At 38.8% G+C, this 23,147-nt stretch overlaps 3 protein-coding genes across 4 annotated transcripts in view; 2 read left to right on the top strand and 1 right to left on the bottom strand.

The window, feature by feature from the left end:
* Positions 1-930: 930 nt before the first annotated feature.
* On the bottom strand, positions 931-5,860 carry LOC110041573 (uncharacterized). The gene is made up of 2 exons (XM_020746881.2): positions 4,889-5,860; positions 931-3,728 (listed from the first exon to the last, which is right to left on the bottom strand). Exons 1-2 carry the CDS (start codon positions 5,802-5,804, stop codon positions 3,298-3,300), a joined length of 1,347 nt encoding a protein of 448 aa, XP_020602540.1. The 5' UTR covers positions 5,805-5,860; the 3' UTR covers positions 931-3,297.
* Positions 5,861-6,836: 976 nt separating this feature from the next.
* On the top strand, positions 6,837-18,334 carry LOC110041572 (uncharacterized). Of its 2 annotated transcripts, XM_020746879.2 has the most exons (7): positions 6,837-7,314; positions 7,871-7,974; positions 9,105-11,158; positions 13,441-13,510; positions 14,239-14,479; positions 15,455-15,783; positions 16,099-18,334. In XM_020746879.2, exons 3-7 carry the CDS (start codon positions 9,157-9,159, stop codon positions 16,151-16,153), a joined length of 2,697 nt encoding a protein of 898 aa, XP_020602538.1. In that variant the 5' UTR covers positions 6,837-7,314; positions 7,871-7,974; positions 9,105-9,156; the 3' UTR covers positions 16,154-18,334. The 2 variants fall into 2 exon arrangements, with proteins under 2 accessions (XP_020602538.1, XP_020602539.1); XM_020746880.2 differs by lacking the exon at positions 7,871-7,974.
* A 1,917-nt stretch (positions 18,335-20,251) lies between these two features.
* LOC110041576 (ATP-dependent RNA helicase DDX54-like) overlaps positions 20,252-23,147 on the top strand; it is a 31,431-nt gene continuing 28,535 nt past the window's right edge. Inside the window, exons 1-2 of the mRNA XM_020746884.2 lie at positions 20,252-20,529; positions 22,842-22,998. Coding sequence (XP_020602543.1) covers positions 20,386-20,529; positions 22,842-22,998 — 301 coding nt within the window. The 5' untranslated portion in view covers positions 20,252-20,385. The remainder of the gene's footprint in view (positions 20,530-22,841; positions 22,999-23,147) is intronic.

The following is a 23,147-nucleotide window of genomic DNA, read 5'->3' as shown; positions in this document are numbered from 1 at the left end:
TAGAGATCCCAAGGTGTCGAATGATTCAATTGGAAACTATTGAGCATTTCTGTGTGGTATAGCTTATTTACACTCTTGTGGTGGATCTTACTGTATCATCTAGAGATGAAATCTTTCTGCCGTGAAACAACTGCTAACATTGTCGAGATATATCTCAGAATCGGCACTAAATTTGATTGAAAACAACCAGTTAACATTCAACTGTTGAATATTTGAAAGGAAAAGGCTGAACTAGACCATTGTAAAGACTGCATCACCCTCACCCCTGAAGGTGTCTCGTGGCCTGTCGTGCTAATTTTAACTAGCTGTTTCATAAGAAACCCCAAAACATAAGAGGACAAGGCGACCTTCTCCTAACCTGTGAGAAGGCGTGGTCACGGCTACGGTTATTTCTGAAAATGGGGTAAAAAGGAAACAGAAGAATATATCGACCAGAGTATTTACGTTGGTCTCGATGAAACAAAAACCTTCCATGACCATTACATGTTAGTGTAGCACAAAATTGCAATCTCGTTTCGTTCCTACAAGATTCCATATTCGAAGTTTGAAAAAAAGAGCGATAATGCCGCTTTTTGTGTACGCAGCAAAGATACAACAAATGCCAACAGAAGCAGTCTATGAATTGGAGTTCTTTTTGATTTCACTGACCAACCAGGATGGATTTTAGTTTTGTTATTTGGACAGGACTGCTGTTTGTTGGTTCACGCCAAAAAATACGTAATTTTTCAATAAGGAAAAGTCAATTTCGCTAACTTACAATACACGATGGCATGCGTATACTTATCACAGGTTAAGCAGGAGTAGAAGCTTGATCGAAGGGAAACCAGGCTCGTGATTAAAGTACGTTCTCTCTGTGTTCCAGATCAATATTGGCTGGCTTCCTTTTGTGTAGGGTGGTATGCTGAACATTTATATACCAGGTTGACAGCATTTGCCTTTTGTTATTATTTTTTTAATATATTGTGTAGAGTAATCAAATTCTATGATGATCATTATTACATTTTGCCACTGAGTATGGGATAAATGCTGTTTAACAGACTAGCTACTTTTTTTAATTGTATACGTGTATAAGCTATATAATATTTGATGAATATGGTTAATGAATTTGGGTAAAATAGTCAATTGTGACCAGAATAAAATGGACACCTTTATCATTTGATAATAATGTGACAATGTTTAAACTATTTTGCTAACTAAAGTATTATAATTATTATAATTAATGCTACAACGTACACTTCACTTTCATTTTTTCAGAGTACGAAATTGTACAACAGCTTCAAAAAGCAGGCATTTCCTTGGATATTTGGCGACTTATGAAGCCAAGAGGACTTTAACTGTTAACTGCTGACAACATTAATCAATACTTGCTGACCATGGTTCTTTGTTCTAGATGTAAATGTACGTGTACATGAGTATAGAGTCACTGGCACTGTTCTAATAAAAATAACCATCATTCCATGCATTTTTTCTTCCTTTTCATTGGCCAAGAGCCAACCACATGACCTGCAAATAACTCCCTACATATAACGGTTTGCTCATGCGTAGTACCGTCTAAATGTGTTTAGCTGCAAATAATATTCTGCTCATGCGTAATTGTAACCATGATCTCTGGTGAACAATGGCAGATTGCTCCCTTGACCCCTGAGCTGTCAGAGAGTGATTTAAACAAGAAAGCAAATTTGGAGATCAAATGATAAAACAATTATTGAACCCGGTTATCACAAAATAGCATTATTTGTCAGTGTCTTGCAGATCAATTATTTTCCTCAGCCTTCGGCCTCAGCAAATAATTGATCTGATCTTCACTGACAAATCGCGATATTTTGCTCAACCTCGTCCAATAATTGTTAATTATTAAAAACCAGCCAATTATTAACTTATTATAAGCTATTTTTAAAGAAAATGAATTTGTGGACTACCTCCAAGGCTTAAATAGCAGCTATGTACACTGAAAAATGGTTCACACTTTTGACTCACACAAGCATGAACAGAAGCACAAGCAGAAGGATGTTCACACTATCAACATATGGATGCGAAGCACAAGTTACATCGATGGTTGAATTATTTTACGCCACTTCCCACTTGTGGTGCACACTAGTGTTTTCTTGTTCTTATGCTTGTGCTTATCTGACAAGTGTGAACCAGGCTTACAGTGAAAGTCAGAAAACCATGAACGCTTAAAGTATGTCTGGAATGTTTATCAAGTTTTAACCAATCATCAGCAAGATCTTCAACTACAGAAACCATAGAAAACAGATGTATTCCATCAATCACAGATCTATGAAACATTTAGTTTTTGGCTTTCGCTATGTCCCAAGGTACACCCTCTGTGTTTATATATCACTGAAAGTCTAAATACCTGCTATTATTTTTTCTCAAGCATCTGAGTGGGCTGGAATCCTAAATCATCGAATTTGATCGACTAACCATACGCATGTAACCTGTCCAGCTTTTTATGATACGGCCCACAGGTCGGATTTTTTTCCCGTTGCCTAAAGTTTGCTCCAAAAAGTTAACAGTAGTCGTCAATCTTTTACCTTTTTTACACATCCATTGACAATTAGTCAACGCAAGTTTATCTCTGTTCCCTTTAAAATGGCAAGGAAAGTCGCTGTAAGTAAATTCAATTGAGTGTTTTGAAGTTGTGAGAGTTGCTTGGTTGTTTGTAGCTTGGCGCTGTAATGGCACATAATCCTGTCTTTCTCTCGCCGTAAAATTTGAGTCAATTTCAGTCGAGTTTACCTCTCTAATCGTTGCTGTATTTAGGAGAATTTCTGTGGAATACACTTAACGAATTTCCTCGCTTTCTGCTATTCAATTTACAGTAGAAAAGTCTGATTTCAAGTGATCTTAAAAGCAATGACTGACAGAAATTGTTTTTGTAGTAAAACTTCAAACTTCTAGCGAAATTTCACACCGCAGAAACAATTTTGGAGAACTTAACTGGCAAAATAAATGCAACTAACATAAATTAGTTCGAAAAAAATCTGTCTGTCTTTGTCTACTATCTGAGATACTCACTCGTTGCGAAGAGTATTTTACAAATCGTTAGTATACGGCGTGGAAGCCTATTCAATGACAAAGTTGCGTAAACAAACCCATTTGTAATCTGTAAAACCACTTGCTAGTGTTTAAATAACCTGTAATTCCAAGACTGATAGAAACTCATCTGTTTTCTGTGGTCTCTGTGGTTGAAGATCTCACTCGTGATTGGCCACAATAAACATTCCTGATATATTTTAGGAGTTCACGGTTTTCTGACTTTCACTGTAACACTCCGTTTATCCACAGCGCCCTTTAAAATTGAGACACATCCCTTCCCCATATAAATGTTCTCATCCAATCGAATGGCACCTGAAATCTCGACCTCCAACTGCCCAGCTTGGTGAAGTACACCGATCTCCAAAGAATCCATGACTTGAAGCCTTGCAACTTGCTTGTGGGAAAATCAGCCAAGCCCTGATAATCTCCAAGGTAAGCCAGCATGCCGATATTTTTCCAGGAGAAAGGCTCCACCTCAGAACCTTTCCCTTGTGCTATGAGTCCCAAGGACTTTGCCACATAACTGCCCTCACGTTCTGCAACTTGCGCAGTGCAGGGGTAGGGGCTGGTTTCAACAAAGGAGCAGTCACCAATGGCAAATATGGACTCATCACTGATTCCTTTCACCCTGAGAAATCGATCAACCAGTAGCTGACTGTTGCTGTTCTTTGGAAGATCCACTGAAGCTTGAAACAATAACTAATATAAATTTTAAAAGCTCAAACAGACTGGGAGGATGGAGTACAAGTACATTTCCACTATGATCCTTCCCCCGTCCCGTTGTTCATGTCAAAACCATTCCTTATTTGAGAAAGATCAGTTTGAGCACACATCTTATACCTGACATCTTCTCCTTCCACTTCTCGCTTAATATTATTTTGGCAATATCTATTTTAACCACTGGCAATATAGAGCAGGAAAAAAAATTGGGCCAGTAAATTTCTGTTTTCACTTACCTCCACTTAAACATTACTTGCTGACATGGCGGCCAGTATGGCAGTCAGGGAACAAACCTGAACTGCGTATGTTTGGATTCCTAACTAATCCATGCTTTCTAATCAATTTTTTACTACTCTTGCAGTCTCAAGTTTTGAAATGGCTTCTGACTGGAAAATATCATTAATTTATCAAGCTGACATTTTCATTCAGACTCACGTCAAGACTACTGAGGCTAACTTCACTTGCCCAGAGGGCCACTGAACTTCTATTTTCACCTGCCCAAAAACAAAATTTACTTGCCCCTAGCAACTGGATGTGGGTTTTTTCCTCCCTGCAATATTAGGGATTAAGGATCAATTCAACTTTTAAATGCTTTTGTTTCTTTTAGATGAAGAGTCCTCACTGGATGGATTACTATCCATGGGTGTTATAACCATTATCCTGAAAACGCCTGGCCCAGGTTGCTTGAAAGGTGGATAATGCTATCCACCAGATAAATCACTATCCAGCAAAGGAGGTGGTTTGTATTGTTAACACTTATCAACTGGATAGTGATTTTTCCAATGGATAGCCTTCTCCAGCCTTCGAACAACTGGGCCCTGATCTTTACTTAGGAAGGGTCTCTATTCATTGTTTGCAACACTCAACATCTCATGACATTTTGCCATTACACAGAAAGTTTATGTTTATAACTAGAATAATTTCTTCAAGGATTTTTTAGTCTACTCTGGTCAGACAGTGTTTAATTGATAAAAACTGTATGCCATTTTGGTGCCTCCCCTGTCTCTTTTGGCTTAACACATGATAGGAGAGGCATTTGAACCAACCCTTTAACATTGTATTGTTTAGTCTGTCATCTCCATAGCGTCAGCTGGCATAAAGGACGGCAATTATATTGTTTGCTTACCAGTAAATTGTCTTGGAGCGAGCCCTGTAGACCACACAACTAAACCACAGGGCATTATTGTCCCATCTTGCAGCCTGATGTGATCAGCATGCACTTCTGTCACACTACTTTGCACAAGATCAAACTGGTCCCTCTGTCTCATCTTTTTTTCTGCAAAAGTGCGGAGCTTTTCATCAAAAGATGGCAGGATCTGCCTTGCCTCGATCAATGTCACACTAACGTTAGCCTTCTCGTGTACATACAATCTTGTGACATCCTGTTTTACAAAGTCGTATAACTCTGCACCAAACTCCACCCCTGTTGGACCACCTCCAACTATCACAAAGTGTAGCAGGCGCTTCTTTTCCTCTTCAGCAACGCCAGGTTGCAAAGCCAGTTCGAAGTTTTTAAGAATTTGATTCCTAATCTGTCTTGCGTCCGCAATTTCTTTGAGAAAGAATGCATGTTCGTAAACTCCCGGGACGCCAAAGGTGTTGCTAATGGCACCTACTCCAATGACTAATTTATCGTACGTCAGATTGTATCGATCATCGTTCAAAGTACTTTTGCACACAATTGTGTGTTCATCTGGACGCAATTCCACGGCTTCTGCTAGCTGAAAATGGTGTTCGTCTCGAAATCCTGTGTTTCTAATCGGCTCTATGATGCTTCGAAATTCTAACGTTCCCACAGTTGTACTGCACAGCAGTGGCGTAAAAAGGAAGTGGTTGCGCGGACTGACAACGATAACATCAAACAGTTTCTTGTTGATTTGCTTCAGCACGCTGTAGCTGCCCCAACCGGTGCCTAAAATGACCAAGCGTTGTCGATTGCTTTCTTTCTCTGGCGTGCTTTGTAGCGAGATCGCATTCGTTCGAACGCTCCTGGTTGCCAGCAATCGAAAAAGGCTTAATCTAGTCTTGACTGAGATAAACATGATAGAAAACCGCTCACAAGGACCTACAATACACAGCGTTCGCCATCTTGAAATGATCTGTGTTCAGGGGTAGGGTGGGAACGAGAAAATAAATACAAATGTACACTTGTCGGGAGTGGGTGGGGGCAAACATTTTCGGGCTCGCAAGGTTAGGTTGGTCAACCTAAGTGACTGGAGCAGAACTAGTTAGTACTCCCCAAAGTTTTTGGTGGCGGGTGTGCGGCCCTAACATTGAAAACCCTTCCCATATCCGTATTTTCCCAATTTCCATCCCCTATTTTAGACTTGAGCCAAAAATCAATACCCCATTCCAGACCACTAATGTTAGTGCACGACTCTAACTCAGACCGCCACTAACCAGAAATGGCTTCTAGAAGGCCTAAAAAGTTGCCAATGATGAAGCGGAAGAGATTAGTCCCTTGTTAAAAAAAGTACCCAACTCCATAAGCTCCTGTCAATGCCAAGCCAGAGTGAAAAACATACCCTAATTCAGACCAAAACGGTCTAAATCTTTACCCTTTGTCAGACTAAAGCAGCTCAAAAACCATACCTTTTGAGACCGTCCAGTCCCTAAACTCTCCCTGACCCGCCCAAAATAGGGGTTTAACCGTGTCTCTTCTTTTATAGTCTATATGGAACGGGTAAAAAAGGTTTTAGGGCCGGAACTTTAGGTCAGACCTTAAGCTTGGTAGAGTCTTGGTAATATACACTGTACCTGACTGTACCCCAATACTTTCAGCTTGCGCATACGGTGCAATTTCCTCTCACGGGAAGGAAGTACTCAAGTATTAATAGACAACTACAAGATTGTTGCTTTGTTCCGGATATCGGACGCAGGAAGGGCATTGGAGATTTCAGCCTCACCCAATGTTGTAAAAACGTTTTTTTTTTTTTTGGCTCACATGCTTTTGAGCTCCTCTTCCACCCAATGGGGAGGTCGTTACTGAAATTTGGTGGAATCAATCACAATCTATCAGATTTCCACTCAGTCATGACTCAGTGCAGTCAGTCAGTAACCCGTCCTAACCATGTCCCAGCAAGAAACCCAAAAGGGTTTTTCTGATCTCACAATGTAGCATCAGCTAGCATCAAACGCCTCAAAGCGATCTTTGACCCATCCGTCCACTTATCGCTCCATGAGCCTCTGGTGTAATTTTATACTGTTTTTCCTGGTTGCTAATGAACTATGAATAAAAGCGAAAGTTCAAGAGAAAACAAAACGCGAAAATTCCCGCGACTCGCCCGCGGCTTTATTTGTCCGAGAGTGATTGACAGCTTTGACTACAAAGGGTACGTTTTAGTCTCTTGACTTCCCGTATGCTGAGAAGAAACTGTGGGGTTTTATTTTAGCAAACCATCGACGTTTTGGATTGTTTGCCAAGAGCTAATCTTTATTCAGATGTCCATCCATTCAACGAGGAAACTTTGATTGCATCTGATATTGTTTGAAGAAGGAGGACGGTGACTTCGATCGAGTATGCAAGAAATCATCTCAAGGTGACATTCGAAGGTAAGATTTCACCGCTGCAATGCTTTCATCGAACTTCTGAATGTGACTGAAACTTCACCGTTTTACGTTGTTAGTTTTCCTCCGATTTCTTCGCGAATTTGTCTACCTTCACATCATTAATTGGTGCAGAAGATGGCGGTTTTTCTATGCTAACCATCGGCAAAACTTCCATCATTGGTGCCTTCGCAAATGAAATCAAATTTTTGGTCTACACTCAGAGGTTCATCAATAAAGAATTAAGCCTATTAACTTTGACTACGTTAAGTGAATAATTTCAGCGTCAACGTCCAAAACGCTACGAATTCGTCGATTAAGAAGTCTTGAATTCCTATAGATGTGGTCTTAAATGAATGTGTTACTGTGTATTTTAAAAGTTGAAATGATGGATTGAATTTAGCTGATAAATATGTTATGGCTTTCAGCTTGTTTCTCGGAAGCTCTTAAAATTTGCATAACTAAATGCTTTGAGGTCTGTTTTCGCAGCTGGGCTGCAGCGATGTTCTCGATTTTTTGTATTTTTTCAAACAAACTGGGACGTAGAATTTGTCTTCCTCAGATCTGGAAGCTAATTGGTAGCAGCTATCGCGAGATATTAAGCCAACGCACGGGAAATGACTGAGCGAGTTAATTTGTGGTTTCTCCAGAAGTTTGGCTATAAAGGTTAGTGTTTCTTTCTTCAACCAAAATCAGACTACAGTATTCAAAAACTTTCTTTTAGCCCACTGGAATCCTGTAAATTGTTGCTCAACTTATTGTTTCCTTGTAATACGATATCAAATATGTTGCCTTGTTCAACAAGACTGGTTATGAGAATTAAAGAGAGACAAACAAACATTACTGTCTTGATAATATGTTATCAGTTTAAAAATTATGTTCTGAACGTTGGGCACTTTTAATTTCATGATGACAAATATTTCCAAAAATCTCATAAGAATGGAGCAAGATTTTCTGGTTGACTGTACTACCTGGAAGGAATTTTTTTCCAGTGAGAATTTTTGTCGAATGATATCACCCATAACCTCTGTAAGCTGGATTTAAAATGCTATTTCACTGATGTGTGAAACCTGACTGATAATTTAAGTAGGACAGAAGTTTGGCTCCGAGACAGTCTTAGTTTAATATGGCAAACAACATTAAGTCCAGCAGTCTGCTGCATCGTGCCAAGATTAGAGTGGCAGCTGATATTTCATACACCATGCTTCCTAGTGTGTGCTGAAGCTAGATTGCATAAATTATTGAAGTGTGTTGACAGCGTCCATGATCATGATTGGCTTATGACCAGACAAGAGTGGTGTGACTAGTCAAGTGTTGAGCTTGACAGGGCAGAAAAAGAAAATACTGCCAAAAAATTAAGTTGTGTATTCAAGCTTGCCTAATTAGCTGTCAATTTACATAAAATGGAACTGTGTGTTTTGAGAGAATATTTGCTAATCAGCGGTTATTAATTTGGCACTTTTTAGCCCAGCTACTATAAGATTTCGTATATAATTGATGTCAAAATACAGGTTGGAACAAATTATATGCTTTAAGTACTAAAGGCACTTGAACAAAGGAAGTGGGCTTTTAAATTTCATTTGTTCCCACTGTGTACGTGTATGTTTCGTTGGCATTATCCCCTTCAGAATTTGCTTTGGAAAATCAAATAAATAGAGCCCTGAGGCTCCTTGATTTCTGGTCCAGTGTACTAACTACTACATGTAGGTCACTGCTTTTCCAGCTCCAGTCCTTCCCTCTCTTCTTGTCTTCCCTCCCACTTCATGTGTTAAGTATCTCAACTTTTTTCTACTCAGGATCCTTTAAGAATTTTATGGCAGCTTGATGATTTAGCTACAGGTGTGCACAATGTCTGAAGAAGCAAGTGATGATACTGGTTGTGTCATGAACCAGGAAACTAATCCAGAAGAAAAATGTTCCCAAGAACTTTCACACACTGATGATGCAACTCCTGATGAGCTGTTTGAGTCGTTCATGGAGATTGCCAACAATCCCGAACTCCACAATGAACAGACAGACACACAGAAGGATACAACAGGAGAAACAATAGGGGCTTCTGTTCCTTGTGCTGGTGAGGTCAAAGACATCAACAGCGGTGCAAATGGAGAGAGAGAGACTGTCAGTGATCAAGAGATTATAAATGCTGTTTCTGATCCTTCTGTTTCACAACTTCCAGATTTCAATAGCAGCTCGGATGAACCGCAGACAGATGTGCTGAATGGAACAAATGATCAACGTGGAACAACGGAGACTGACAAGAAAAGTACTCCAAATGGAACACCTGATCAGAGTGAATCAACAACCAGAGAGATTTCTGATCCTATTTCTTCACAGGCTACAGATGTCAGTAGTGGTACTGGAGAACAGTCTATGTGTGCTCAAACAAGTAGTAATGTAGAGACACTTGATTCTACAGCATCGGACACTGCTGATGAGCACTTAAATTCTGGTGATAATGCTGTGCAAAGTGCCACAGAAGGACCAGTAGCAAGCAGTGAGGAGGTCTTGGCAAATCCTGTATGTGACGAAACCAAACCTGAGGAACTAAGCGCCCCAACTGCTAGTTTACAATCAAGTTCTGATATCACAAATGAAGTAAATAGAACTGAAGAACTAAGTTGTGGAACCAAAAATTTGGAAGAAGGGACAGAAAGCAATGACGTAGGAACAACTGATAATGAAGTAATTTCACCTGATTCAGCAGAAGTTGATGTTGTCTGTGCTGTTTCTTCAGATGATAAAGAAGAGGCCTTGAGTGAAAATGACCCCAGTACATCTAAAGCAGATGTTGCCAAGAGGTTGTCAAAGGCCATGATGGATCTTGTAGGCCTAGAGGAGCAGTTGTCCTCAGCTGTGACAGAGATGAAACGATCAAACAGTGTAAAAGGTTCTGCAGAGAACAGCGTTGGAAAAGAATTTAATGCAATTGCAGAGACTCCGGAGGGTCAGACTCTTGAGAATCAAATGGATGGACAGGTTGCCTCTGACACCACTGTCATGGACACTGCTGAGACAAAAGTGGCGGATGAAAGAGTAGTGAATAAAGGTGCTGCAGATGAAGAATCTAATGTCCTGCCTGTCCAAGAAAATGATGTAAAGGCAGCTGATGGTGAGACAGATGTAGATTTAAATGCAGTCACTGTTCACTCGGGTACTGACGAAACTTTGGTGGAAGATACTGACAAGATTTGTAAAGATGCAGTACCTGTAGATAACATCCATAGTGAGAGCAAGGGAACTGAAGTGGATGTTGTAGAAGTACAGGAGATTAAAATGGAAAACTCTGTGTCAGATAATCAAGATATACCAGGTAATGAAGATATACCAACTAATGAAGATACAAAAGTTGAGAGTAATGAAGTGGGTAAGAGTGAAACATCTGATGCAGAAGTAAACACTGGACACACAGTCGATGAGAAAGAACCATTGTGCACTGAGGAATCACATGGAGAAACAATAGCTAGGGATTCTAATAATGACACAGAAGAGAAGTCAGATTGTGTGGATAAACTTGACATGGAAGTTGCAAAGGCTTGCACACCTATACCTGACATTGAAGTTACTACTGATGAAAGTGGAATTCCAGAGAATAAAGGCCTGGATTCCTTGGACAATGAAGGCAGTTCTAACATGTCAGAGGATGGCATTGATTCTGACACACCTTCTGATTATGGTGATGATGATGAGGATGGCACATTCGATCCTGACAGTCATGGAGCATCTAGAAAGTCCTGGCACCTAGAAACAGACCGGGATCGCTTGTCATCAGACTCCTCAACTGTTTCAGAGAGGGACTTCAAGGAAAGTTTTGACAAAGGTGATAATGCAGATGGAAAATCTCCCAAAGATGGTGAGTTTTACTGATCACTTGTCCAATTTTGTCAACCCTTGATAAGTCATTTTTGTGTGTATGGATAATATCCCTGGGAACAAATCATGCCATTTTCTTTCTATGTGTAAATTTCACACACCATCACAGGGGTTTCGATGAGGTTCGATTCAGGGACCAGGCAAATTAACCGGCTGTTAAGATGATTTTGTCTGCATCTTGTTTGACAATTAAAGGATCTCAAGCAAAGTTTTTCTGATAAAGAAGTTCAGTTCAAAAAGTTTTGCCTGCATGTGAAAACCAGTTGCCATCCTACTGGAAACGTTAATGAAACCTCTGCCATCTCCTACATGTATAGTGAACTGAGTTACTACATTCAACTTATATGTGGTTTTACGTCTTGCACTCATGATCACTACTGTGGATTTGGGTAAATAATGTTTGTGTGTGACAAGTCAAGTTATCTGCTTTCCCTTGAGCTTGTGTGTGACAAGTCAAGTTATCTGCTTTCCCTTGAGCTTTCCAAAAAGATTGCTTCTGGCATTAGCGCCATTAAACGTATTAGGTATTCGGTCCCATATAAGACTTTACTTTCCCTTGAGTTTGTGTGTGACAAATCAAGTTATCTGCTTTCCCTTGAGCTTTCCAAAAAGATTGCTTCTGGCATTAACGCCATTAAACATATTAGGTATTCGGTCCCATATAAGACTTTACTTTCCGTTTACAATTCATTAGTGCAACCTCATCTCGATTACTGCAGTTCGGTGTGGGGATCCTGTTCTAAAACTCTTTCTCAAAAGTTACAAAAATTACAAAATCGGGCAGCACGCGTCATAACTTTTTCAAATTACGATCATAATACTGATGAATTGTTGAGGATGGTCAACTGGGTTAAACTGGACCGTCAACGCCTTGTTAATAAATCAATAATGATGTACAAGATTGTAAATAATATGGTTCCAGAATATCTTTGTTCACGCTTTGTCTTCCGTTCCGATACTTTGACTTATAAGCTAAGAGATAGTGATGGTACACTTGCAATCCCACAGCCCCACACTAATTACTGTAAAAGAAGTCTTTCTTACAGCGGAGTTGTACTATGGAATAGTCTGCCCTTGAATATTAGACAATCGCTCTCCCTTAATCAATTTAAATCTAAGTTGAAGAACTATGATTTTGACAGTGGTCTTATATAAATTTTATTTTGTTTTTATACACGGCTTCCTTGTAAAGCAGGTTTTTATCATTTCTCTTATTCTAGTAGTTATTTACAATATTAAATTAGTTAGGGAGTTAGATTTATTTAAATTAAATATTGTATAGTCCTGAAGGAAATACCGTGTCTAAATAAAGATTTTACCTTTACCTTACCTTACCTTGTCACATTCATGCCTGCACTCCTGGTGAATCCTGTGTAAAATTAACAAATTGACGTCAGTTTTTCATATGTCTGTCCTGTTATTGATCATGAATTTCGTCATAACATTGTCAAAGCAGCTGTGGATCCACAAGGTGATCTGCGAACTACTTTTACAATGTTATGACGAGATTCATTGTCAATAACAGGACAGATGCATGAAAAACTGCCATCAATTCATTTTCACAATAACAAATTGTCAGATTGTCTGCTCTCGTTCGTTGTGTCATAAATTGATGCGTCTGTCCACTTATTGACAATGAAACTTAGCCAATAAGCGCACAAGAATTTCTGCAGTTATTGTAAAAAAAAAAGAAATGACATCTGGTACATTTACCCATAATTCTTAGTGCACAAAAACCTCCACAATGCTCACAAAAACATACAGAGAAATTCTAAAATCTTCAAACCTAGCATACACAATGTTGTTAGTACAGGGGCAAATAAAGCAAAAATATGGCTTTTTTGTCTAATGGACTGTGCTAGGTTTGCATTGGTACATGTATTGTGGGGGTTTCATTTAGTGTTTTCAACAGGAGGGCAACTCCAGCTTTTCCCAGATGGGCAATACTATTAGGACTAAACTTCTTTGTATAAAATTTTCCGCTAGATCGTCAAACCAGCCGGGCAGAATTGTCCTCACAGCCGGTCAATTTGGTCGGTGCTTGGCCGTTAATGGAACCCCTGGTATTGTGGTAAAATGTACAATCACCATCTTTTTTCTTAGGATTGAGTTAATTTTTACTAGTGACCTGATTTCTGATTTTTCTTGCAACCTTACGTTCGCTTTCCTTGCATGACCTCCACCAGCGAAGCTTGCAGAAACCAGAGTGAAACTTAATTTGCAAAACTTTCACAAACTGTTTTATTGTTGTTTTAATTATAGATTATATCAGAGGACACCTGCTAAAGATGGGTGGTACTGGCTTAACACCCAAAAATTGGCGGAAAAGATGGTGAGACATATCTAGCAGTTCTGAATACATGTTTGTATTTTCTGCTGACAGAAGATGTCTGTCATTTAGTTACCAAATAGAAGATGATGTTCCTTGTTCTCATAGAGACAAGTTTTAATGCAAGCTTGAGGTCTAGAAAAACTGTTAGTGGACACATGAGTGGAACGCAAGACAGTGCGTTCAGGAGTTTTTCTAGAACTCAACTTTAGAGACATTATTTCTTTGAAAGCGTAGGAACACAGTCTTCTACTATTTCTCTTTAAGATATAACATGGAAAAGCTAATTTTTACATCTGAGAAGGGGTGGCACTGATTGTACTGGCAACACAGCATCCAGGAGATATGTACCTTATAAAAATTTTCCAGCCATGCACCTGTAACAACAACAACAGTGGTCAGGGTTTGAGCCCTGGCTGGGGACATTGTGTTGTGTTGTGTTCTTGGGCAAGACGCTCTACTCTCACAGTGCCTCTCCCCACCCAGGTGTTTAAATGGGTACCAGCGAACTTCATGCTGGGGTTAACCCTGCAATGGACTAGCATCCCATCCAGGTGGGACTAAAAATAATTCTAGTCGCTTCATGCTACAGAAACCAGGATAAGCTCCAGCTTGGTGGCCACTTGGCTCATGTGCAGACTTTACCTACCTATACATTCTAGTATTTTATTTTGTTATTAGTTAGCTAGTTTTCACAAAATTAAGTTGTAAAGTTTTGAATTCTTTTCCAGGTTTGTGCTACGAAGGGATAACTGTCTCTACTACTACAAACAATCTAAAGACAAGGTTCCCTGTGGTGTTATCATTATGGCAAACTACTCTGTCTCAAAAGCACCAGAAGTAAACAAGGATCACTGCCTCAAGCTGACCAAAGGAGGTGCAAGGACATACTACATGTGTGCAGGAAGTGACATGGACATGAAGAAGTGGATCATGGCTATGACGGACGCTATCAAAGGATCTTCAGGCAGTGTATGTATTTTAAATGGAATTTATAAATGGAATGAATAAAGGCCAAGTACTGTAAGTTAATTAGACTTGTGAGAGGTGACTTAAAACTTGTTTACAGCTTAGTGGGTTCACTCTGATTAACCTATTAAGAATCAGGTACCAGGTATCATGTATTTTGCTGAGTCTCGCCTTGATAGTGCATTGACTAATTAAAGGTCTTATGATGGGAACAAAATAGAATTATATTAATTGCTTTCAACAGAATGGAGTTCTAATGGAGGAAAATTGAGTTTTCCTGTATGTATCTTTCTATGGACACCAATTTGGTCCCCCCCCAAAAAAATTTTTCAGGGGCGAATGCTTTGGCACACCAACATGTCCTCCGCTTTATTGTTTTGGAAGTGAAAATGCCCTTTAGCTGTTTCCCCAAAGCCAAGGCAATTCAAAGTCGTGTTCGTAAACAGAATAATTGTCCTAGTTTTGGTAACATAAGCACATCATCTTGCATACCAACGGAACAGGCATCGTTTGTGTTGATTTACTTGGCCAGTATAAAACATAGACTGTAGACTGCAGACTGCAGACTGTGGACTACAGATTGGGTATAAAACATGGACTTAGTTATAAAAGGTGGACTAAGTATTACAGACTGGGTATAAAACACAGAGTCAGGCGTTAAGCGCAGACTGTGGACTAAATGCAGCCTACTGACTGTAGTCCGTGTTTTTTACTGACTGGTTGTAACTAATATCATGTAATACATGTATAAACAACAACAAACCCTCTCGTAAGCACATGCTTTGCGATCAATTCATTTTTTTTTTGCCCCTGGTAGAAGGAGGCCAATTTCACACCTACCTAACAGCTCAGGCACAAAATGCTGTTCCTGGAATTTTTGCTTTTTAACATACCAAACCTACGATTACTACTAGTTTAAAATTTAACAGTCATGCGATAATTAACATGGAATTATTATATTTTGTTGTCTCTCTCTAGTCCAATCCATTTAACCTTTTTGAAGGCAATGTACACAACGTCAGTATCCCTGCTCTGTCAATCAGAGACCCTGATTGCCATGGTTACCTCTTTAAACAAGGACACAACATCAAGACTTGGAGACGCCGCTACTTTGTCCTGAAGAATGGTTTTCTCTACTATTATTCAGACATGTCTAACACTGTTGCTCTGGGTGTGGCTAAGCTGCTTGATTACACAATTCAAGTGGGGGACCACACAGGCAAGAAATTTTGCTTCAGTGCTGTTTCCTCTGAGGCATCATTAAGGACTTACAACTTAGCTGCCGAGAGTGAAATGGATAGAACTAGGTAAGGGTTTTTTGAATTAGTAGACAATGACAATCCAATGCTCTTAGTAAGTCTAAAAGCTTGAAATATAAATTCTAATAAGTTATGCCCAGAGAGACCAAAGAGACACAAACTTGAGTCAAACTTGGGTCTCCATTGAAACAACTCAAGCTAGTGGTTGGACCCACAACCTTCAGATTTCAAGTCTGGCACCTAACCACTCGGCCACGCCCCCTCTTAACTGTGTATACTTTTTGTATTCTATGTGTATTAATCATGTGTAAATTTACATTGCACTTATTTGTGACTCTGAAAGTAATTTGTTTTGCTTTCTAGGTGGTTATCAAAACTGGAGGAGTCCATCAAGAAAGGGTCATTAGTCAGCTCTTAGGTCTTACGATGGTGTGCAGTTCTACCAAGGAGAATCATTTCTGCTAGTCTAATGGATGAAAAAAATTCAAACCAGAGATGAGGGATGTTGCTAATGAGCTTCTGGGCTTCCTCTATATTTCCTATATGGGAACTTGACCTTTTTTAAAAAGAAATTATTAAATGACTTTTATCTCTCATTACAAGTATCGGTCAATTCCAGTAGTGTCCATCCCCCCTGCCAATAGTCAGGCTTTTGCTCTCATCTTAATCCCAGTGGTGGGGTATTTGAAATTTTTGTACTACTGCTTGATTGCAGGTGCCTGTAGAGAAAAATTCACTAACATTCCAGTTTTTTAGAGGATTTTCTCATGACTGATGAAATTAACCTGTCAGATATTTGCATAAGAACTATGTAGTTGTGGCTTGGAGGTTTTCACTATTGTGTTTGTGATCATTTCGCTTATTTTGTCAATTTGTAGTACCAATTCACTGGTCACAGTTAGTTTTAGAAATTAAATATTATTTAACAATTAGATTATGAGCTCGAGATTTCTATTAGTTCAAAGTTGATGAGGCCAAAGGCCGAAGCAACTATCACCTAATAGCAATTGAGAGCAAATAATCTAATTGTTTTTAGAATTCTAACTAAAATTTACTTGAAATAACAGTTTCCAATTATTTCTCTATGTATTATTTTATTTTGTGCCTCAGAAAGATTGTTCCAGGATTGAATTGTCATTTGAAATTACAGTTGTGTGTGTGTGCATCATTTTTTTCAAAAATTTCAAGTTTTTAAAAGTCAAAGAAACTGTAAACGTCCTTGTTTTGGTCTTCTCAGAAATTTAATATTTATCATGATTTTGCATCAAAATGTTCTTCCAAAACTTTGGAAAAACAAAACAAACATCGCCATTTGGTAGACGACCTCCAGCCACTGCACACTAGTGGCTGATAGTGTACAGATTGCAGTATTTGCATTGGTGTTCAAGTAGAATTCTAGTAATAGCCCTTACAATTACATGTGCATTCTCTGTGACTTGAAAATGTTTATCTTTCATGTCACAAGTTTTGGAACCCTTTGAAGAGAGAAAAAAAAGGGGCTGGGGGTAAGAAAAAAACCACGTATATAGATGTATACGAATGAAGAGTTTATTCAATTTTTACCTTACAAAATTCACCAAAACTTGTATGTACTTGCCCAAGTAAATTGAAACTTACCTGAGCAAATAAACAAATTTTAATTCCATCCTTGGTTTCTCTTTAGTGCCTTTTTTTTTAAGAATATTAAAGTAAAAGCACCAGAAAAACTCAAATATTTGTGATGATAATAATAGTAATAATAATAATGATGACATCAACACATTTACCTTATTCTTAACCTTCAATGTTTTTAAACCAGATTTTTAATCTACTAGGTTTCAAAATAGATATTTTTTTTAGATTCAGATTTTGTACATATTCTCACAGCCATTGGCTCAGTTAGATACTATCAAAGTAGTCATTAGGATGTTGAATGACCAAAAAAGGTATTTAATAATTCAAGATTGAGGACTTACTTTGTGTAGAAGACACAGTGACATAAAACAATATACAAATGTAGAACAAGGAAGCAATTAAAACAATAGGGTTATAGGGTGGTGTTCTGTTGTGATATGCCCTGTGTCTCCTACACCAAGAAGGAGCCAAAGCAGCTTGGTTCCTGGTTTTGGCAAATATTTGTATGCAAAATCCCTGAATTGGAAGTTATGAAATTTGGAATGTTCTGTCTACTGTAAGTTAGTCAGAGCGCCTGGAACTAAGCTTAGAATGGGGGTGCACCACTAAGGAATGGCATAACTGACTGTTGAGGTAAACAATTGGAGGGGGGGAGTTTGTGCACCCCTGCACCCCCCCCCCCCCCCTAGATCCACCCCTGGTCTTAAACAATGCCTTTAACACCAAGGCTAATGTTACAGTGGATGGGCAGAGGAATCAAGTTAGTTCTTGGCAAGCCCAAGTTTCTTACAAGTTGAGTGAATTGTAATATGTTTTTATACCTTTTTTCCATGTACATGGGACAACTAATTTAGGTGCTAGTTGTCCTCGTTCATTATTATTATTATGTAAAGCACATTCACTGTAAGGATATATAGTGCAAAAAATTACATAAGTAGAGTACAAGAATGAAATAAAACCCAAATTGCTTGGGATGTGAATTTTATTGATTGCTGTGAAGGAAGTTATTGTAATTATTACAAGCTGCAGTTCGCTTTTAATAGCCTTACTCAATGACCCAGGTTGAAGCATGAGCCAACTGCATCTACTGCGGCTGCCATCATCCACGTGGTCGCTGTCCAAGGTATTCCAAATCGAACCCGCTAGTAATGACTGATCAGCTCATGCAGTTCAAAAAGATTGCAATGCGTTATCGAACAGAAAATACAATGATGCAAGAGACTGCAAGCGAAAAAGCTGCTGGTATCCTAGGTATCAAAATACTTTTAAGAGTGTATGTTCTTCCCCACTGAAGTCCTCTCCCCCCCCCCCCCCCCTGTCCCACCACTATCCAGCTTGAAGAAATTAGGTCATTGCCGAGTTACCTTGTGCCTCTGTTTCAAAATGAGTCCTCATGCAAAACCTTTCTTATGAAAATGAGTTTGATTTGCACGAGAATGAACCTGTAGGTGCAACACTGTTCCATATAAATGGTTTCGCACAAAGACTTGTTTCAACACTGAGGCAATAGGCAACTCAGAAATGGCCTTTTTCTGTGGCATCTCACTTCTGATAACCTGTGTTACTGGTCTGATAACCTGTGTAGCCCATGTTACTGGATCCCTTCCCTGAAGAATAAAATTAGAGACTTTTTTGTTTCAGGGAGGCTTGCTGCAACACAGACTAATAATTATTTATTTCGGGAAGCAAGGCACATAAATCTGTACAGAGTAGCTTCCCCATCATGACTTGGGGTGGGAGAGGCATCATTTTAATGTTGTTCTCCCTGATAAGCTCAATGTCAGAACAGATGGAGAAAATACACTTCACTTTCCAAGATGACAATTTTGAGATAATTTACTTGTAATTTTTCAATAGCTTACAGGTTTGACATATTACTTTTAATGGCTTTACAATTGAATTTTTGGTTTGTCCACTATTTGGCCTTGCAAGCAAAGCTGCGTAAATATACAAAATTCTGCAGATGAAATCATTGCATCTTCTAATGTGCAAGTCCAGCTCACATAAATAGTTATAAATTTTGCATTTGCTGAGCTGTTTAGAACAGCTTAAACTGAATACAAAACAACAAACACTGATGCACGCTCTCGGAACGCTTTTCCCGTAAATTAATTGCTGCAAAAATTGCATAGCTTTCAAAATACCGCAGTTTGAATTGGGTCAAAGTTGCAAATTCGACAATGCGTAGTCTTTCAAAGTTTTTCTTTTTTTCTTTATCGAAAGCTGCTTAAAGCTAACTTTCTCTTGATGCGCTGGGGATCAACATTTCTGACCCCTTTCTGGTTGGTTTTGAACTGTTCGACACGTACATTGGTTGCCTTCAACAGGTCAAGGCGAAGACTGCTTCCATTTCGCTTGTCTCCGGAACTATCCGGCGTCCTCGCAGAATTCTTTTCGTCATTGTTCGACTCCTTTTTGGCCTCGGGGGTGTTGCTTGATACTTCTTCTTTTTCCTTTCTTTCACTTTCTTCTGGACACGGAAAAATTAGGCGTTTTCTGATTTTCGAATGCGAATGTGCTCTTGCGCCAGCGCCAGATGGAAGATTTGCTGAAATCACCCTTCGATGCAAGCGCTTCTTCTTCGGCGCCCATAAAATATGCTCCGCGAAGGCCGGGCTGTCCTCCATGGGTGGGGTAACTTGTGCAGTCGATACACATCCCTCCATTTTTCTTAAAGAGCTGTAACAAGGACTTGCTTGGCTCGGTTGAAGTAACAATACTCCAATATCACAATACTACTGCTGAAAGCCTTTCTTGTTCAATTGAATGACGGCGGTGAGCAAAACAAATTTTAGCGCGTGTTTAGACTTGCCGCGTCCTAAGCGAAGCTCTGATTGGTTAACTGATGTTACGTTGTCATGACATTGCCCAATCAGATCGCTAAAACGATGACATAACCTCTGTTCTCTTTCACTGCTGGCTCTTACAGCATGGTTAAATGGCGGACGAAAAAGACTTGTCGTAATTTTTGCCTTTGAATGGTTTATTTTCGCATTTTGTCAGAGAATAATTCGTTAGTTGTTATCATTACTATATATGATGGCCAAAAAGAAATCGTCAATATTGTCAAAGGGTAAGCCGAGTAAGAACTTCCAGCAGAAAAGGAACAAGAAAGGAGGGAAAACGACGCCACAAAATCTCAGGAGAAAGAAGGCTAGAGATAAGGAGACTGATGATGAGGTATCGAAATATATTTAATAGAATCAAGTAAGGAAAACACCATTCGTCGATCCATCAGTTTTAAACTACGATGTACGCTTCTCCTTGTATAAGTGAGCTTATTTGTAACCTTGCATACCCCGTTAGAGGCTCCGAAACTTTTCCATTTCAGACCATGTCATGTTCTCTAGGGAATCGTTCTTTTATCCATTTAAAATATTCATTTATATAAGCACGACTATTTGAAAATTTGAAAGCGAGAATTCTTAAGAGTATCATCACATGGTCTGAAAAGGGAAAACAAACCGCTCAGGCTGAAATGACCTGTTCTGGTTGGATTTGGGAGACCTACAGTGGAAAATTATATTAAACAATTAGATCTGAGCTGGAGATTTCTATCACGTGATAGTTGACGAGGGCACAGCCTGAGTCAACTATCATGCATAGAAATATCGAGTTCATAATTTAATTATTTTAATATAAATCTACTAGTTGTTCAAAACTTTGCCTAAATCCTTTTCACAGACACTTCCCAAATGCCAAGAAGCAGCCCTCATGTTATTAACAAGGGCATACTGCTGCGCTACTCACTATCTATCGCAGAAAAGATAGTGAGTTACATAGCCAATCAGAGAATGCCATTCAGATAGAAGGATAGTAGATTTATACTAAAAACTGATAGATCAAAGGTTGACTATTCTATGATTGATCAATATTTTGCCTAAGTTATATTTTATGATGTGCACTTTTAGCTGTGCAACATTAAGTTATGGTGCAGGGAGGTTTGGAGAGCATATAAAAGCATGCAACGTGAGAGTTGCTCAAGGCACAGTTGAGAGCAACTTTAGCTCCCTGTGTACTCTCCAAACTTCCCAAGTGCATCTACTGTATAACAATTAAATAGGTTCTTTGCAGCTGTGGTTGCGTGACTTAATTTCTTCTGAACACAATTTTCATGTAATAGACTATAAATTAAAGAATGCCAGAAATGGAAAGAGCATATCAAAAATAGCAAAATTGCTAAGTTTGAGGTCCCTGGCATGAAAGAGTAAGTTTATATGACAGTTTAACTTTTCGGAAAATTCAGCGGATTTATATGGTAAATGTTGCTGGAGAGCTGGTCTTGCCCTCCGACAACTGTTTCCATACAAATCTTCTTAATTTTTTAAAAATTCAAATCGTCATAAAATCTCGTCTTTTGAAGCCAAGGGCCTCAAACTTGGCCATTTTGCTATTTTCGACATGCATTTCCATTTCTGGCATTCTTTCAGTTATACTGTAGCTCATAATTTCGTGAAAAGTAGGTCATGTGATGGCCTAGGTGCAAAGCCCTATTAAATTTGTTAAAGCTTGGGTATATTGCAGCTTGAAAACTTTGCCAGTGAAAATTAACTTTTTTGGTAATAACCAATTGCATGAGACAGGGTTCATACTGGTCATGGAAAACCTGGAAAGTCAAGGAGTTTATAATTTCAATTTCCAGGCCTGGAAAGTCATGGAGTTTTAGTGAGGGTCATGGAAAGTCATGGAAAAGCAATGTGCTTTCTGAGATTAAAAATGCAAAAAAGATGTGAAACTGAAGAAATAACAGACAAGTCAGAAACAGACATTAATGTCTGCAGAAATAAACACAAGCATGCATTTTAAACGTTATAATGTTGGAAAGTACTGTTAAAAAAAATACAGTCGTGTCAAATCATGATTGTTTTGGGCAATACTGTTAGAACAACCGCTTAACTTAGGTCAAGGAAAATTCAGAAAGGTCATGGAAAAGGTCTTGGAAAGTCATAGAAAAAGTCTTTAAAAGCTCAAAAGAGTATGAACCCTGTGAGAAAAAAAAAATTTCTGGTTCACATAGTTAACTTCGTGTGTGCTTTGAGTAATTGCATCTGGGCAACTTCTTGAAATCTATTAAATGTTGTCATTGATATTGCATAATTATAAGGAACCATGGAGCTGTGCTGTTTACGTTCAAATTTTTTGAGAAGATTGTAAGTTCACTTTCCACTGAGGCATACCTTCATTTTTTGTTTTTGCTTTTCTGTACTGCTCCAGTTCAGGAGTGGTTCACCGGAGGGTTGGCCTCATTCTTTTACAATAATCTGACTCATGCAAGTTTAAGATGTGAATATATAATGAAGTTGGGCTGCAGTAGTTGCTGTGTTCATTTTTGCCTGAATAATTCCTGCCAGCTAATCTCTACCCTTCAACCATGAATTACATGTACATTACTTTGTATGATAATTTTTTGATAAGTTTACAATGTAGATATTTAAATGCCCTTTTTATGCCTTATTGTTTTGTGTAACCTTCTGTCATTTTATTTGTATCAGGTAGAAACCAGTGGACTCTATAACCATGAAGAAGATGCAAATTTTAGGCAAGATGATGTTGATGATGATGATGATGATGACACTGTACTCAACACAAGAGGACTTGTCACCGAGCATAACAAGAAAAAAAAGAAGTCGGGAGGATTTCAATCAATGGGTAAGTTGTGTTTTTAACAAACCCAAAAACTTATTGGTCAACAATTCAAATTGCAGTTGCATCACCGATCACATTCATCAAAATTCATGATAGATCCTTTTCCACTGAGCTTCATTTTAAAATATCTTACGTTAAAAGTTTAGTTTGAA

The sequence above is a fragment of the Orbicella faveolata genome, unplaced genomic scaffold, assembly GCF_042242905.1.
Source record: "Orbicella faveolata isolate gen_17 unplaced genomic scaffold, um_ofav_v1 contig_34, whole genome shotgun sequence".
Taxonomy (NCBI): domain Eukaryota; kingdom Metazoa; phylum Cnidaria; class Anthozoa; order Scleractinia; family Merulinidae; genus Orbicella; species Orbicella faveolata.
The sequence above is the reverse complement of the archived record's forward strand: the minus strand, read 5'-3'. Positions and strand labels throughout refer to the sequence as shown.